Here is a 13,647-nt window from a genome sequence, read left to right on the forward strand (position 1 = left end):
AGAATGAGACCTTCTTTTCTTCTGGGTGGGCCACAGGCCTCCAGCTGGTTCCTGCCCGCTCCTGCTGGACATAAATGAGGAAATACTCAGGCTTGACCATTACTGGTTGCCATTCCTAGTGGACAGGAACCTACTTTTGTGGATATGACACCAGGGAGGGACACTTGGATAACCTGGCTTGAGAGCCCTGCCACCCTGATGGCCACCTAGTCCCAGCATGGTCAAGTTCCTAAGCCAACACACTTCCTTAATCTCAGAGCAGGATATTCTGTTATTTGTAGCCATAAATACCCTCAGAAAGAGGGACTCAGAAAGTTAAAAAGTTTTCCCTGAATGAATGACATGGCAGTGGCCAATGACTGAGAAAAAGCAGGTGTGCCCACATGAACCTTTGCCACCCACACTGATTCTTTTCCACTTCACAAAACCCCATAATAGACACTTCAAAACTCTGGGTACTTTCTTAAAAACCACAGCAGTCACTTTAACCTTCAGTTTGCACTTTACAAAACCACAAGGGAGAAGTCCATGAAGGGAAGAGGATAAGGAGGTAGGGCAGTGGGAGATGCTAAAGGGAAAAGGCAGGCCCAGAAAATAAGGCCCCTCATCTGAGTGACAAAACAGAGCCTGAGACCCAGCCCAGCCCTCTGGGCCTCTCGGAGCAAAAGACCTCAGGGAAGGGCCACAGTCCTCAGTTTCTAGAGAAACTGTTTCACTTGACAGGACAGCCACGGCTAGTGGCTTCCGTCAGCATCAGTGCAAGGACAGAAGTGGGCCTCCCTCTTCTCCCTTTCTCAGGCAGAGCAGCAGGAAGCCTGAGGTTGGGCTCAGGGCTACCCATCTAGCAGCTTCAGAATGCTCTCTCGCTCCTTCAAAGTCTTCCAGGCCTGGTCCTTCTCCTTCTTGGTGGGAGTCCTCTTCTTCTGCCGGGCAGCCATGATCTTGCGGAAGGCATCCATGACCTCATTGTCTGCCATGCGGACCCGTTGCCTCAGCTCCTGACGGCTCACCTCCTCCTTGGCCAGCCTGTGGGGCCCAGCAGACCAAATGCCAGGGTCAGTTCACCTAGTCCAGTGTGGCCTTGACCTCTCCCAGATCAAGCCCAGCTACTACCCCAGACTGGTACTCTTGCAGACCATTTTATACACCAGCACAGCAAAATTACTGAATATCAACTATATGGTACTTTCTATAGGCCAGACACTATTTTATACTTATAAAAAGATCAACTCAGTTAATCCTTATGATAACTGTGATGTCATGGAGGAAATTGAGGCTTAAAGAAGTAATGTCTCAAGATTATATAGCTAATGAGTTGAAGACCAAGGGAGGCAGGCTCCTCACTGTTTTTTTTTTTAAATCTCTAAAAAGGTGTCTAGTGCCAACAGAAGACTTGCTGAGTAACTTACAGGTTACTCTGAGGTCTCCACAGATGAGGTGGGAATGAACCTTCCAAACAGGATCCAGCCTAGAAATTCCAGTGAGAGTGGTGGAGTAGGAAGGGCATTTAAAGGATCGAGTCCAACCTGTTTCTCTTACACAAGGGGAAGCTGCTGCATGGTGCAGGAGATACAAATACCCCACTGTTGCTCTGTGCCAGGGCTGAGGACTGGTCTTTTGGTAAGAAAACCCAGTGGCTGTAGAGTCAATTCCAGCTCAGAGTGACTCTCACCTGTGTCAAACCAGAACTAGGCTCCAGAGGGTTACAAAAGCTGATCTTTTAGAAGGAGACTGTCAGGCCTTTCTTCCGATGTGCCTCTGGATAGACCTGAACCGCCAACCTTCATTTCTCAAGGAATGCACATGCATCACTCAGACTCCTGGATTTCTATTTTCTTCACCATGCATTCCTTTTTTTTCTCGGCTCATCCCTGCTTCTCTCTCTCTGCCTCCTTCATCTGTATTTTCCTCTTCTTGCCTTGACAAAGGGGAGTGAACTAGAAAGAGGCTTTGCATTCAACTTGGACCCAGGTCTCAGTGTGGCTATAGGGCCTTAAAGAAAACATGCCATTCCCTTGGGCCTTTACCTCTTCATTTTAAAGTGGAAATCCAGTGTTTCTATTGAGATTAAATGAGAAGGTGCATCAAAACCCCTGGCATAGACACTTAGCAGCCTTTACTACTTCAGCAGCTTATCAGCAATAGTGCAATCATCCCTCATACATTGCTAGGCCTGTGCTCTACCTCTCTCTGGCCCTGGCACAATGTCTGACCAAGAGGCATTAGGACTGGCCAAACGTACATGAATGTGCCTTAGTCTGCTGATGCTCCATGAGGTTAAAGCATAGCACCTACCTGTGAGCAGAGAAAAAATATGGCTGAATTGCTGTCTAGCAAAATGGAGCCACTACTACAGTCTCTCCAAATGCCACCTTTACCCTTGTTGTGATGAGTTCAGCCCTAGATGTCTGACGGATGTGATATAAAATGGATGGCACTGCTACTGATTTTCTAAAAAACTGGTCAATTTCTGATACTGAACCAACTAGAATTACAAGTGCAATGAATTATAACAGTTGATAAATCTAGATGAAGAGTATATTGTAGTCTTTCAGATTCCCAATGTGCTTTTAATAATTCCTAGAAAACCTTGGGTGGGGAAACAAAACAAGCATGGAAAGGTGCTTAAAATACCAATCAGAGATGGCTGAGCCCTACTTGGAAGAGTCAGAACCTGTGTCAGATTTCCGTTCAAACCAAAAGGAAGATGTCTTGCCATTGATGTTTTCCTAAAGCTCCTCAGGAGACTGCAAGGGCCAGTTCTGTTTGAGAAGTCTGTCACAAAGCCCCTAGAAGGTGTCTGGTAGTGACAAAGACTTCCTTTAGCCATCCCAAGGAGCACAGAACCCCCTCACTTACCTTAGCAGATCATGCTTCTTGGTGCGGTTGTGGGCACTGAGGGCCTTCAGTTCAGCCTGTCGTTTACGCAGCTCAGCAAGGACCTCATCCTCAGAATCCTCAGCAGGGCGGTCCTCCGACTCCAGGAGGCCCTGGGCGATCAGCTCCTCTTTGATACGGCTTTCTAGGGACTTCGTATGTGGCACACTGCAGGAAAAAGCAGTTGTCAACTCCTCCTTCCATGGACCCCAACACCAGGCCCACACTGCAAGAAAGGCAGCTGTCAGCCTCCCAACACCAGGGCCACAATTCAGGAAAGGCTGCCATTGTCTCCCCACCACTGGGGCCACACTGCAGGAAAGGCAGCCATCAGCCCCTCAACACCAGGGTGACACTGCAGGAAAGGCAGCTGTCAGCCCCCCAATATGAGGGCCACACTGCAGGAAAGGTGGCTGTCAACTCTAACACCAGTGCCACACTGTAGGAAAGGCAGCCGTGAGTCCCCCGTGAACCTCCAATAGGAAAGGCAGCCATCAGTCCCTAATACCAGCAACACACTGCAAGAAAGACAGCTCACAAATGACCCCAACATGAGGGCTGTCTTGGAAGGGTCCTATTCCAAGGTTTGTAGGGTTTCCCAAGGTGAAAGAACACCCTCTTGTTGGTGAGCCCCCTCCTTCCATCCAGAAATAACAAGAGAGACAGACAGACATATCTGGACTTGTTTTTAAGGACATGTAGATATATCTATTGTCGAAATATCAGGAGCAGGTATACTTCAAAATGTCACATGCCAGAGAGATATACTATTATTTCATAAGATGTTACTTTATATGCAACAGCACACCTTGGTGAGATGGCGGATCTGGGTCCAGAACACCTTATTAAAACGAGTATTATTACAATGGAGTGAGTTACACAATTTTGGGTGGGGTTTGGGGTGTTTTTTTTTAATTGTCCTGAGAGTGTGAGTGTAGCTTGTTCTGGACCTCAGGACTACAGTATCAGGGGACATCAAGGACAACTGGCATAACATGGTCCTCAATGATGATCTTCTACATCCTGCTTTAGGGAGTGTCATCTGGGGTCTTAAAAGCTGTGTGCAGTCCTCTGAGGGAAAATGATTCCTGTTTTTTTCCTTTTTTTTAACAAAGAAGAGGGAGAAAAGCAAAGGTGTACAGAAACAAGTAGTCCAAAAGACTAAAGGACCATGTGAGCCTCAATCTCCAAGACCTTGAGACCAGAAGGACTAGACCACACCCAGCTACACCTGCTGGCCCCTCTCAGAGGATCATGGTAGACAGCCCTAGATGAGGAATGAAAATATGGGATCTGTTGATATGAGATTGGCAGAACCCCATTAAGTCACCCTTTGAGCCTGGGATAAAACTCACCCCTGAGGCTCAACTTTCAGCCCAACAACAGGCAGGCTTAGAGGTGAACAGTAACACCAGGGAGGCACTCAATTCCTAGAACCACCAACCTTACAAGAACATAAGAGCAGCACTTGCCCAGGGATATGAGAATCACAGGGAGGAAAGGGGAAAAGTATTGTTACAAAGTGGAGATTGTAATTAATGCTACAAAACGTGTGTTAACAGTTGAATGGAAACCAATTAGCTCTTTAACTTTCCACACAAATCACAATAAAAAAAATTTCTTGTTTTCCCAATAGATAGAAAATTTATGTTCATATTATAGTCTATACTGTAGTTTACTAGGAAGCCCTGGTAGTTTAGTGGGAAAAAGCTGAGCTGTAAAACCAAAGGCTTGCAGTTTGAATTCACCAGTTGTTCTGCAGAGAACAGGCAGTCTCCTTCCATGTGAGTTGCTGCCTCTGAAAACCCACTGGAGGGTTAGCTATGAGCTGGTTTCTACTCGATGGTATAGAATAACAACAACAACTGGTTGATTTTAATCTACGGATGTCAGGCCTGGTTCAAATTGTTTTTCTGTCAAACATTCTTCTAGGTGGTATAGCACTGTACAGAGGTAACTCGTGGTTGCTGTGATGCTGAACATTGTGACACTGATGTACCAAATGTGATAATGGTTACCCATGGTGGATGGACAGTGTTTGTTGGAGCTTTCCAATTAAAACAAGTCTGGAAGCAGGAGTGGCATCCACTTCCGAAATGGCTTGCCTCTGGAAACTCTATGAATAGTGCTCAGGCCTTTGGTTCACAGGGTCACTATGAGTCGTCTACAACTCGACAGCACCTAACAACAACAACATGCACACCCATTTTTTTTTTTAATTTTTTTTTTGCACACCCATTTTTATTGCTGTTATTTTAACAATATTGTTATTATGTTCACAATAACAAAGAGATAGAAGCAACTCAAGTGCCCATCCACAAATGAATGGATAGCAAAGCTGTGGTATATTCACATAATGGAATACTACGCAGCACTGAAAAACAAGGAACTGCTAAAATATTATACAAAATGGGTGACTCTGAAGGACATTATGTTGAGTGAAATATCTCAGTCACAAAAGGACAAATATTGCAAAATGTCATTGTTATAAAACAGGACTGATATGGAGGTTGACGAGAAACTAAGAAAAGGGGATAAATAATGAACACTGCATTTAAATAAATGAGAGAAAGAACTGTCTAAAAGAAACATATGATTAGGTATAACCTGCATGACAATAGTCCAGAATAAAAAAGTGCATAGTAAAGTGAAGTGGGGGCCGGGGTGGGGGGAGGAATTGCACAACAATGAAAAAATCTTTTTAAAAAGAAAAGTGAATAGGGAGGAAAATGTGCAACAATGAATGAATGGAAATACAAGTTTTCTGTAAAGTTTCATTAAAAGAACAATGCAAAAAACTAAAAAAAAAAAAAAACCCACAAAAAAACCCCAAAAATTGTAGTTTAAGTGTATAAAAGCATTATTAAAAAATATAAAACACTCTCAGACTTAACAAAATGTGACACAAATGATATGAGCACATGCTGATGGAAAAATGGCCCTAAGAGACTTGCATAACAGATGGTTATCATAAACCTTCAATTTGTAAAAAAAATAAAACAGAAAACCTCCAAAACAAAACATCACCAGAGTTTAAGCCTAGAATTGAAATCATCCTCAATTCTATGTTCAGTCAAACAACTGGGAAGCCTACAAGATTATCAGTAACACAAGGGGGGAAATGCCTAGAAAAATCCTAGAAAAATCAGCAGTACAGGATGTAAAGGCAACATTTGTCCAGGGGTAAAACACAGAAAGTAGGAAGGGATAGAAAAGGATGAATGGAAATGGGTAACACGTGAAGGAAGTCGGAGAGTGCAGCCACATTGTATGTATTATAATTAATGTCACAAATTAATTACACACATATAAACTGTTGAGTGGAAAATCAATTTTCTCTATAAACTTGCATTTAAAACCGAAAGTCAAGAAAAAAGTGCAGTATCTATGAACCACAATAAAGTGAGTGATATGCAATAAATTTAAGTACTTCTTTGTGTGTGAGATACACTTCTCAAATCATATTATATATTTATCTCATTTTTTAATGCATTATTTTAGGATTTTTAATTATGTGTGTGTACTTATTTTTTAAAAACCAGAATCACACTATCTGTACTAGCTTAAAACTGACATTATCTCCACTGAATACTCTCATTCTTTTCAAGTCAGATAAAAACATTTCTCTAGTATGATTAAAGTTGCAAGTTATTTCATCATGTGTCTTTGCTATGAACTGGTTCATCAGCTCCCGTCAGTGGGACACTTGAGTTGTTCAGTGTTAGCAGAGCTATGACGAGCCCTGGCCTACTCTGCACATGTGTGAAAATGCTGGGCTGGCACTCACATTCAGACTCTGCCTGAACTTCACCAAGCAGCCCTGGCTCTCTATTCATGAGACCACTCCTATATCAAGACAGACAGTGACAGAAGCAGGAGTTAGATTGTAGGGTGTGGACAGGACACCCCTTCAGGTCACTTACCTGAAGGGCTTGTTCTGATTGCGGGGAGAGGTGCTAGCCCCATCTGCCCCTGATTCTTTCCCAGACATGTCAGGAATAGGAGAGTCCTCCATGGGGGAAATAATATTTTCCTGGAAAACCAACAAAAAGAGGTAGGGGTAAATAGAACTGTTGAATTTCCCTTCTCATGCTCATTTCTGATCTGCATGGACAGTGTTCACAGATCACAAATGTTTCCTGTCCCATTTCATCCAGGCCTTCCTAAAGACCTCAAATAGCTGTGATTATTCAAAAACTTTTTATTTTTTCCATTTATAGAGAAAGGGAGCATAACAGAGTAATCAGAATAATCATCTAAAGTAACAGGAATAACTAAGGTTTGGCAAGCATTTGCAAAATACTAAATATTGTGCTAAGCATGATGCCTCAGAGGGCATTAGACGTCTAAATACCACTGTCTCCTTTCTTCCACAGCTACTGTTAGGTGCTGTAGAGTATGACCCACAGCGATCCTATGAACAGATCTGAACCCTCTCCTATCCTGCACCATCCTCACACTTTGTGCCACACTAGAGCCCACTGCAGCAGTCACTGTGCCAATCCTCCTGGTTGAAGGTCTTCCTTTCCTTCACCAGCCCTCCACCTTTCCAGGCATGAGGGCTCCAAGGACATGTCCCTCTCCTAACAACATGCCTGAGGGTATGTGAGGTGAAGCTTTATCATGTTTGCTTCCAAGGAGCACTTTGGCTGCACTTTCTTTAAAACATACTGGTTTGTTCTTTTGGCAGTCCATAGGATGTTCAGTACTCTAATACCCAACTTAAAGGCATCAATTCTTCTGTCATCCTTATTCATTGTCTAGCTCTCAGATGCACAGCAAGTGCACAGCAAGTGGAAAAGATCATGGCCTGAATAAGATGCACCTTAGCCCTCAAACTGATATCATTCTTCCTCATAATTTGGAGACGTCCCTGACTGAGGCCTTTCCCAGTGCAATACAGATTTCCTGATTCTGGTACCAAGGATGCTGATTGTGGATCCAAGACGAAGTTGTTGACAGTTTCAATCTTTTCTCCATCTCTCATGATGTTGTCTATGGGTCCTGTTATAAGAATTCTTCCACAGCAGCTAGGCTTAAGGAAGTTCTGATGGTGCAGTCTGTAGAGCATGGTGCTGCTAACCCAAAGGCAGTTCCTCTTCAGTAGTTTGAATCCACCAGCAGCTCCACAAGAAAAACAAGGACAATCTCCTCCTGTGTGATTGACTGCCTCCAGAAACTCACTGGAAGGTCAGCTATGAGTCAGTTCTACCTTGATAGCAATGACTAGTAGTAGTAGTATCAGCAATTCCACTTGAACTGTCAGGAATGGTAATGTGGGACTCTCTAAGAGGAAAGTGATCAGATAATAAAGCTTCCCTCATACCTCTCATGGTTTTTGTCTAGCATCTGAAATGGCAACCACTGCAGGGCAACTCTGCAAGTCATTAGAATATGACAGTAGAGAACCTCAGATGATGCCCCAGTCTAATAAAATGGAGCCAAGCCTGTCCCTATTCCTTTCTCTGGACAATCTAGAACATGTGGCCCAGACTGTCACTTGAGAGAACACAGACTTCCACTGTAATATTATAGGAAAGGCTACTCTTTGGAATACACTATGTAGATGATATAAACTTGCTTGCTGAGACTGAGGAGAACCTGCAGCACTTGCTGCAGAAGGCCAAGGATTATAGTCTTCAATATGGATTGAAGCTCAATATCAAGAAAACAAAGATTCTCACCACTGGGCCAATTGGCAGCACCATGATGGATGGAGAAGAGATTGAGATTGTTAAGTTACAGCTTGCTCAGATCCACAATCAACATTCTTAACACCAGCAGTCAGGAAATCAAAATACAAATTGCACTGCGTAAATCTGCTGTCAGGGACCTCTCCAGAGTACTGAGAAGCAACGATATCAGTCTAGAGACTAAAGTGTGCCTAATCCAGGCCATGGTCTTCACAATTACTTGTTATGCATCAGAAAGCTGGAAAATGATGAAGGATGACAGAAGAAGAATCGATACCTTTGAGTTGTGGTGCTGGAGAAGAGTCTTGAACATATCCTGGACCGCCAAGAAAACATAGATCTGTCTTAGAGAGTGTGCTCCGTCTCACATACTTTGGGTACATGTCCTTCTTGGAGAAGGACATCATGCTAAGAAGGGTGGAGGGACAGCACAGGAGAGGAAGACCCCGGAAGAGAAGAACTGATAGATACAGTGGCTAGGTCAATGGCAGTTGGTGTGTCAAATCAGGCTCAGGACAGGGCAGGCTTCACAGCTGTTGTACATAGGGCTGCTCTGAGTCGCAGATGACTCTGGAGCACATAACAACAACAATAATAATTCTTTGGAGAGGGACATCATGATTGGAAAGGCTAGGATCAGTGAAAGAGAGGAAAACCCTCAACCAGATGGATTGACACAGTGACTGCAGCAATGGCTCAAGTGTGTCAGAGATGATGAGGTGGCACAGGACAGGACAAGGTTCAAATCTGTTGTTCATAAGGTTGGTATGAGTGATCCTCAACTCAACAGCACTTCACAATAATACTCTACTATTTGAGACAGAATAGGAGAGAAAGGCTCAGGGAGATGAAAGGGCATGCCTCAGGTCAGCTAGTGGGCACACAGCAAGGTGATCTCAACTAGGGTTTGGATTCTGTGACCTTAAGCAAACAGTCCCTTTTGTGCTTCAATCTTTCCCTATAGAACACTGTCATTGCAGAGAGAGGATATGAAACGTCCCTGGTGCAGGGCTCAGCCTTTAGTCAACACCTAATGAAAGCAACCATGAACACTGGTTACCTTTGGGGGAGCACAGAGACTGAGAGGGACAACAGAGGGGCTTCTAGGACAGAAGTTGATACTTTATTGTTTGATATCAAGGTTGATATTAGTTTGCCTATTTGTAAAAATATATCAAGCTGTACATTTATGACCTCTGCACTTTTCTAAATAAATGGCATACTTCAATTTAAAAAAAAAAACTAAACAAAAATATTAAAACAGAAAGTAAATGTTGTTCCTGTTTAGGTTGGGGTGCTCACCTCTACAAGGGCCTGCAGAAGGCGCTGGGTGAGGGCTCCAAAAGGGCACCCATCTTCTGGCTGTTCATGCTGGGCCTCGGACTTCTTCAGTAGGGCATCCACGTCTGGTAGGCACAGGAGAGGAGGACAGATGGGCAAGGAGTCTGCACAGATGCCCCCAAGTCCAGGACAGAGTCAGGCAAGTGGGTAAAGGCCAACCTTTAGTATCCAGCTCAGAGAGTGGCCCCATAAGGCCTTTCTTCTTGTCAGCCACAGCTGCTGCCCGGGCGCCATCCTTCTGCTCCTCTAGCAGATCCTCCTGGGCCCAGCGCTGGGAGTAGTGCTTTCCTAGAGGTGGGATCTGTGGGGAAACCCATCCAGACCTGAGGGGATGTACACCGTCTAACTATGACTGGGCAGTGCAGGACTCAGCACACTCAGTACTTCCTTTATTTCTCTATCAACCCAGTACCTAGCCCTGGGCTAGGGCTTATGCCAGATCTGGGTAAGATAGAATCCCTATACTCACATTCTAGGAAGAGACAGACATATAAACTAAGACTTGCACAGAAGCCAATATGATACAGTTTCTAAAATAAAAGTGTACACACAGGACTGTCCCTGAGAACAGCTGCTGCTTCTAGTGAGACACAGGACCCTATGGTGAGGGATTAGAGAAAAAGGTTTTGTTTGTACTGCTTATAATGACATTTTTTTAAAAAATAATGACTTTTTTTCAAATATATAACAAATCATTTAGATAAGAAAAGAGGTAAGAGAGAGATTAGCGTGCTGTGGTAGAACAAGGAAGAATCCAACTTACTCTGTGGGGTCTCTCTGAAAAAGGCTAGGTCCTGGGGAGCAGGTCACTGTGCCAAGTGGGGGACATGGCATGGACTGAAGCCCAGGGGCCAGTGTGAGCCTGAAGTCAGTGCAGCAGTAAGGAGATGTGTGACCTCTCCTGGCTGGGGAGCGGGGTTGGGGCACAGTGGGGCTGGGTGCCAAGAAGGCAGGGCTGGACTCCTTTCCGTGGGCAGTGGGGATCAGAAGAGGCTCAGAGCTAGGGTCAGGTCCCACGGTCATCTCATTGTGGCAGCTGGACTACCAAAATGTCTCCCTTCTTTGTCACATTTTCTTAAATGTCTTATTTTCATCATAAAAAAATTATACTTTTATATACATAAAAAATGTTCTTCTGGAGATCTAAAAGTAGGAGATGAGTACTTAGGGTAAAAGGTGATGAAGGGTTAAAGTGAAGCAGGAGGGAAGGGCTGAGGTGAGAAAGGGAGGTGTGCCAGAGGGGCGAGTTTAGCGGCAGGAGGCTGAGCAGGCGTGGGGAAGGGAGGCTTAATTCTGAAGCACCATGTCCTCAAGGTTCAGGGTTTCTACCTTGTAATGCTCAGCCTCATCTTCAGGGGGCTTGAGAAGCTCCTCAAGTGTGCGCACTTCCTCACTGGTGATATCTGCACAGTAGGGCTCCACTGAAGCCCAGAATCTGCAGAGACAAGCAAGCAAGTCCTGAGTGGGCACCTCCTGCCTCAGCCGGTCAGTCCTGCCCCTCCACACCCACAGTCTGAGGTCCCTTCTATATATTCTCTGGCCCAGAACCTGTTGGGGGCATCATTCTTGGGGATCCGTGGCACATCGATGGGGTCATCAGTGAATTCATATTCCTGGATCTTGGGCTGAAGATGTTTGGATTTGGGTCGCCCAGGACCAGGGCCTGGCCCGTGTCCCGCCTTTCCTTCCAGTTTCTGCTTCTTGGGCTTTCCATGTTTGGGGGGAGCTCCAAGCTCATGGTCTCGACCTAGCTTCAGGAATCGGCGATCACCTTTCTTATCCTGCCAGTCTGTGAGGATCTGAAATTCACAGAGACTTGTCACTGAGGAGGAGAAGGGAAAACACAGGGCATTTTCCTCAATGAAGAAATTAGGATCTAGAAACCACGAAGGCTTTGAACTCTTTCCCCAACCTCTTTACTTAGCAGGTGCCTAGCTATCTTTCAAAATCCAGTTTCTTTTTCTACCTCTGTCTCATAGAAGACTTCTATTTCTCATTCCAATTGCTTATTTGGCTCTATCCTGATTCTGCTCTGTCACTCACGTCAGGTGTGCGGTGTTTAGGAAAGTTAGTCAAACAATAATCATATCCCAGGGCATGCTAGCCTTGGGTATGACCATAGTAACTTTTTGGTGACATCAAGTAAGGGTATCAATGAAGTTTCACTTTGAACATCACCACCACCAAGGAGCCTTCTCAGCATTAGATACCTAGCTTCTTAGATGCTCAAAGAGAACTCTGTGCCACAGTACCACTCAGAACATACAAGATCTTTCTAAGGGTCACAAGCTAAATCTATACAACCTTTGAGGAAATGACATCCTCTTCCTTTTTGAGTTCCTGGTGCTTCAGACTTCCATCCCAGACCCAATCATACTGTTTGGCCATACTCATATAAGGCACACCTGGTCTCTTTAGCTAGATTACAAATTATTGATGATTAGGAAGCTCATCTTAACCATCTTTTTTGCCCAAAACCTAGCATAGTGACTAGGACACAAAGCTTGAAATATTTATGTAGTCCATAGAAATCACAGTAGCATAGAAAATAACACTTGAAACACTTACTACTTGTTAGTCACAGAGCTGAGTCTTTGCAAAAGTTCTCTTTATCTTCACGAAATGAAGGTTCAGAAATGTGAGGTAACTTTCTCAAAGTCACACAGATAGAAAGAGTTAGTCCAGAATTCCAATTCAGACTCTCAACTCCATTTCTGCTAGCTCTAACACATTATTTGGTAATGTCTGATCTCCCTGATCCCATTACCAAATTGCTCAAGGCCTAGAATTGTTTTAATTAGTTCTCACTCTAATGATTAGTTCAGGACTCAAAACATACCCACTGCCATCAAATTGATTCCAACTCACAGAGACAGTGAAGGACAGAATGGAACAACTGCTGATATGGCTTCTAATGCTGTCCATCTTTATTGGAGCAGAATACTTTAACTCTCTCCTGAGAACTACTGGCAGATATGAACTGTCAACCTTTTCTCATTAATAGCTGAATGTTTTAATGGAGACATCTTGGCCAAGTGGGTTCTTTGGACCCAGCACACAATGAGATTGGGGGAGGGGGGGTGTAAAGGAGTTAGTTGACGCAATGGTAGCTGTAAACAGATGCTTACCAAACCAAATAGATGATCAGTGAACCATACATCTTACAGTTTACCTAGATCATATTTGTTCTTGCAGATAAAATATGCATTCATACATATGCGTAATCCTTAAGAGATCCTAAGTTTTTAATTCCTTCTTAAAAAAAATTTCTAATTCTTAATGCATTTCCCATCCCCACCAGCTTCCCGACCACATTCTACCTCCAACGTGTTGGGTCCTATGGTAGCTAGTCTCACAAGTCTAGTTTGGGTCCCTTGCCCCTCTCCCAACTCCTGTCATCCAGTTCTCAGCAGAATGACTCAATGACTTACGACTTTTCACAGATCACGTCACAGTCCATCACTGGCAGTGTTCCCTCTCCCCAGTAAGGTCCAGCAGGTGGAGTATTACCTGGGTTTCTGCCTCGAGCACCCGCAGGCGCCGGCTGGCAGAAGACAGCAGTGTCTCAAGCTCCAGCTGCAGGGTGTCCAGCTCCTCGATGCCAATGCCATCATCTTCAGAGCGAGCCAACACAGCTGTGTAGCGAGGACACACCTTCAGGTGGTCCACAGACTTGAAGTCATGGAACTGTAAGGGGCAGTCCTTCAGTTCGCTCATGGCCCAGGATAAAGAATGC

At 44.4% G+C, this 13,647-nt stretch overlaps 1 protein-coding gene across 1 annotated transcript; it reads right to left on the minus strand.

Moving 5' to 3' along the window:
- Positions 1-465: 465 nt before the first annotated feature.
- Positions 466-13,647, minus strand: TADA3 (transcriptional adaptor 3). The gene is made up of 8 exons (XM_006888913.1): positions 13,422-13,647; positions 11,460-11,710; positions 11,241-11,346; positions 10,071-10,212; positions 9,873-9,976; positions 6,801-6,910; positions 2,860-3,045; positions 466-1,026 (listed from the first exon to the last, which is right to left on the minus strand). Exons 1-8 carry the CDS (start codon positions 13,626-13,628, stop codon positions 834-836), a joined length of 1,299 nt encoding a protein of 432 aa, XP_006888975.1. The 5' UTR covers positions 13,629-13,647; the 3' UTR covers positions 466-833.

Source organism: Elephantulus edwardii, unplaced genomic scaffold, assembly GCF_000299155.1.
Source record: "Elephantulus edwardii isolate Elephantulus edwardi_28Jun2011 unplaced genomic scaffold, EleEdw1.0 scaffold00073, whole genome shotgun sequence".
In the NCBI taxonomy this organism is placed as follows: Eukaryota; Metazoa; Chordata; class Mammalia; order Macroscelidea; family Macroscelididae; genus Elephantulus; species Elephantulus edwardii.